This window comes from Buceros rhinoceros, unplaced genomic scaffold (assembly GCF_000710305.1).
Source record: "Buceros rhinoceros silvestris isolate BGI_N320 unplaced genomic scaffold, ASM71030v1 scaffold10814, whole genome shotgun sequence".
NCBI classification, from domain to species: domain Eukaryota; kingdom Metazoa; phylum Chordata; class Aves; order Bucerotiformes; family Bucerotidae; genus Buceros; species Buceros rhinoceros.
In genome coordinates, this window is record NW_010406554.1 from 13,773 (window position 1) to 17,736 (window position 3,964).

General features: G+C 56.1%; 1 protein-coding gene across 1 annotated transcript in view; it reads left to right on the plus strand.

Annotated features, from left to right (window-relative positions):
- SLC41A1 (solute carrier family 41 (magnesium transporter), member 1) overlaps positions 1-3,512 on the plus strand; it is a 16,129-nt gene extending 12,617 nt beyond the window's left edge. Inside the window, exons 8-10 of the mRNA XM_010134155.1 lie at positions 224-310; positions 1,281-1,429; positions 3,040-3,512. Of these exons, the coding sequence (XP_010132457.1) occupies positions 224-310; positions 1,281-1,429; positions 3,040-3,225 (422 nt within the window). The 3' untranslated portion in view covers positions 3,226-3,512. The remainder of the gene's footprint in view (positions 1-223; positions 311-1,280; positions 1,430-3,039) is intronic.
- Positions 3,513-3,964: the final 452 nt, after the last annotated feature.

A 3,964-nucleotide genomic window follows, 5' to 3' on the forward strand; every position in this document is an offset into this window, starting at 1 on the left:
CAGTCAAAGCTGCAGGAACAGAACTGCATCTGTTGTAGTAAGGGGAAGCCAGGGAACAGTGCGCTTTGTCTCAGGTCTTTACATCCTGCAAAAGTGCAACTGGGGTCAAAAATAGACTTTCCTACATTATTCCAGCACCTGGCAGTTCCAGAGCTGCTGGCTGTTGAAAATAACTCTGTGAGGGGTGCGAGACATCATCTTGCTGCTCTCTCCTTCTCTGCAGGTGTGGGTGGTAACGGGATGCCCGGAGAGAGCTCCGAAACAGCCCCACGCAAGTGCCCCAGCCCCTGCAGCACTTTCTTCAGCTCAGGTACCCGCGGTGGGTGTGGAAATCTCTTGACTCCTGCCAGCAGCGGTTGCCGCAGGGGTCTGGCCAGGGGCTGGGCGAGCTTGTCAGAGACACTGGCTGGAGCCCTGTCACGTCACAGGAAATGCTGGCTGAGGTGTGCCCAGAGGCAGCTGTCAGCTGGGGGATAGGGCTGCTCCTCTGGCCTGCCCTGCCCTCTAGAGACAGCCAGACCTTTAGCAAAGCTGCTGTGGAGAGGACGGAGCTCTGCTGTGTGAGGAGGACGTGGTGCAGGCACCCCGTACCCTGACTGCCTAGTGCTGTAAATCCTCCACCCTCTAAATCGTTTCCAGATGTGTCCACGATACTGAAACCCAGCTCGAGTGGGGCAGCTCTGCTGGGCTCAGAGCTGCAGTTACGGAGAGCTGCTCACTTCCAAAGGCAGCTCTGTTATTAGTGGTCATCGTGTGGCAGAGCACAGCCTAAACCCCCATTCCAGCACGGGGTGTGGGCAGAGGGTGTTACTCTCCAAACTTCCTAGAGAGGCTTGATAGCCTGCAGCCTGGGTGCTGGCCTCCAGGACAGCCTGTCCCTGGGGAGCACAGAGGGGCGAGAGGTCTCCAGCGGGGGGAGAAAACTGGTCAGCAGACAAGGTACAGACAGAGCTCCGAGGAAGGTCACTGTTCACTGTGACAGCTCTGCCTGAGTGCTGGCAGAGGTGGGACTGAGTCCTTCTGGCAGTTGAGGTCTGAGGACACCTTTGCTCTGGGTTCAGAGTTAAGGTGCAAAGAGTCCTTGGGCATCCTGACTTGTTCAGGCTGCTGCCTTCAGCTTGAATCTGCAGTGCTGGGGTGAGGGTCCAGCATGCCGGCCCCTGCTTCTGATTTGACCCTGATTGTGCTGCTGCCTCATCCCCTGGAGCCCAGGGAGGCTGCAGAGCTTCTGTGTCTTCAACCCTGACTTTAGCCCCAACTCCATCTTTGTGTCCTTGCAGATGTGAATTCCCGCTCTGCCCGTGTGCTCTTTCTTCTGGTGGTGCCCGGACACTTGGTTTTTCTTTACACTATCAGCTCCATGCAAGGAGGACACACTACGCTCACCCTGATCTTCATAGTCTTCTACATGACAGCTGCACTTCTCCAGGTAAGCTGGAGCCCTCCGGGGGCTGGGACAGAGGGACGCTGCGCTGTCACCAGCAGCAGAGACCTGTTCAGCCGGTTCAGTTGTAGCTCCATGGCCGAAGGCGCAGCGATACACCCTGTCCCTAGGGAGGAGGTTGATGTGCTGGGGCGAGGTACGCCAGGTAGATCATAGTTGTCAAATGAGCCACCATCAGACTGAATAAATCCTCCTTTTCCTCTCCCATGCACGCGGGTTTTCCTCTCTACCATTCTTGGCGAGTTTTGAGTCTGTCTGCTGTCTCTGCTAAGTCCTTCTGACAGCAGAAGTGTTCACCGTGTGTGTGTTAACTTGCCCTATAAGGTGCTTTAGCAATTTTAAAACTGCTGGTGAAGAAAATGGGATGTGGAATTTGCAGGAATCCCGCGTGGCTTGTCCTGCCCTTTCCTGCCTCCCCTGCAGGATAGAGACCCCAGCTCTATAGCACGGGGCTCCCAGTCTCCTCTCAGGAGCTGTGTGAGCCCCCAGCGATGGCTGTGGTGCACAGACTGGGGTGTTCATGCTGCAGGAATCCAGCGGTCACTGGCAGGAGTGTGGAGGAGGGCAAGGAGAGTCGCTCCAGTTAAGGAGTTTCCTGCTAATCCCAGCTGCGCTCCCCCCTGCTCACCCCCTCTGCTCGAGGAAGCTGGGGCTGCTCTCAGTGTCCCCTAAAACCAGCAACCGAAGCTGGCGTGAGGAAATGAGTCAGAGCATCTATCAGAGGCAGGAGCAGAGCGCTGTCATCCCAGAGGCTAAATTTAAGCTGTGAACTCCTGCGGGGTGCTGGGCACTTGGAGGGGGCTTCCGCTTGCAGCCGCTCTGCAAAGCTGAGCCGCTCTGCAAAGCTGCTGCTGTGAGCAGCCCGTGGTCTGGGGAGCTCAGCGACGGCCGTGTGCTGAGCTCCTCAGCGAGACCATCCCAGCCCCACAGACCCCAGAGGCCCTGGGAACCCTTGTCCCAGACCTGAGGCTTGAGAGGACCCAGTGCGGGTTTCTCCTGTCTCTAGGTGCTGACAGGAGCCTCTCGCTGCAGTGAAGCGGGTGGGGGAGGACGTCCCACATGGGTGGTTTCAGCTGCTGAGCAGCTGCTCTTTGATTTCTGGCAGCTGCTGTCCCTGCCCGAGCACCCTGCGTATTTCCGAGCCCCTTCTTTGCTCCGTGTCTCTTCAAGCTTTTTCTGGTTAGATTTAAAAACCGAGATGCAAAAATTTAGACTTTTTTTGGTATTTGGGTGCCCATGTTCTGCCTTCTGATCCTAAATTTGATGGTGACACGGGAAACTAGAGGAGGAGGAAACCCAAGGGCAGAGGCTGTAAGGACACTGGAGGTTTGGGTGCCCAGGGCCCAGTGAAACTCGCCACGTCCCAGCTTGTGCTGTAGGTGTTGCTTTGGGGATGCAGCCTGGAGTGCAGCGCTCGGCAAGGGGGTTCTGACCTGCCCACAGCTCCGCTCCTTGGGAGGAGGCTGCACGGAGCTGTAGCCCTGCCCAGCTGGAGCCACCCCAGCTGATGCTCCGAGAAACCTGGGATTTGGGGTTGACTGGGATCGCAGAGCTCCGCACTGCGGCTGACGTGGCTCTCTCCTTCCTGCCGCCAGGTTCTCATCCTCCTGTACATCGCTGACTGGATGGTGCACTGGATGTGGGGCAGGGACCTCGATCCGGACAACTTCTCCATCCCATACTTGACAGCGCTGGGGGACCTCATTGGAACAGGTCTCCTCGCTCTCAGCTTTCACATACTCTGGCTCATCGGTGACCGGGACTCCGATGTGGGGGACTAGTTCTCCCTGCTGCCCCCTTATCACAGCTCTCCTCCTCTCATTTTGTCGTCGTCGTTTTTTTTCCTTCACCCTTGCTCTTCCTTGCTTCCTCCCCCTGCCCAGTCTCTCTTGAGACTTCATCTTTGATACTGGATTCTCATTATTTTCAATGGGAATTTTATGTGGTTTATATTTCAAGCCAAGTTTGTACGGAAAATAAATCTAGTTTTAGGAAGGACAAACCAAACCAGTGGGACGAGACAATCACCAAGTGCAATTTCATAGTAGTTATGGCTGAACCACGGTTACACTGAGGACGCTGATCAGTCTGATCACGCAGGGAGCCCACCCTGTCCCGGTCACTCGAGGTCATGGGCTGCTTTTTTCGCTTCATAAGCGTTTTAAATACTGGAGGTGAAGTTCAGATTTATTTCACTGAACAGGCACCTTCTAGCAAAGTACAACCTCCTGGATGAGGTCCTGGGGTCTCTCCTGTCTTCTCTGCCTTGTCGCCCTCCTCCCTTGTGTTCACTTCGTGAATCCCCATCCGTGAGCTCTCCCGGTCCGTCCTCCTCCGCTTCTGCCCGCCAGGGCTCTGCTGGGGGATGTGCCGGAGCCATCGGGATGCTGCGTGCTGGTGAACTGAGGGCAGTTCTGTGTCAGCAGGTCTTACTGACTTGGAAGCTTCTCTCGGTTACCCCAAGTTTACACAATGAGCTCGAGCAGGCAGCACTGTTAACCAGGCTCCAATGCACGATAG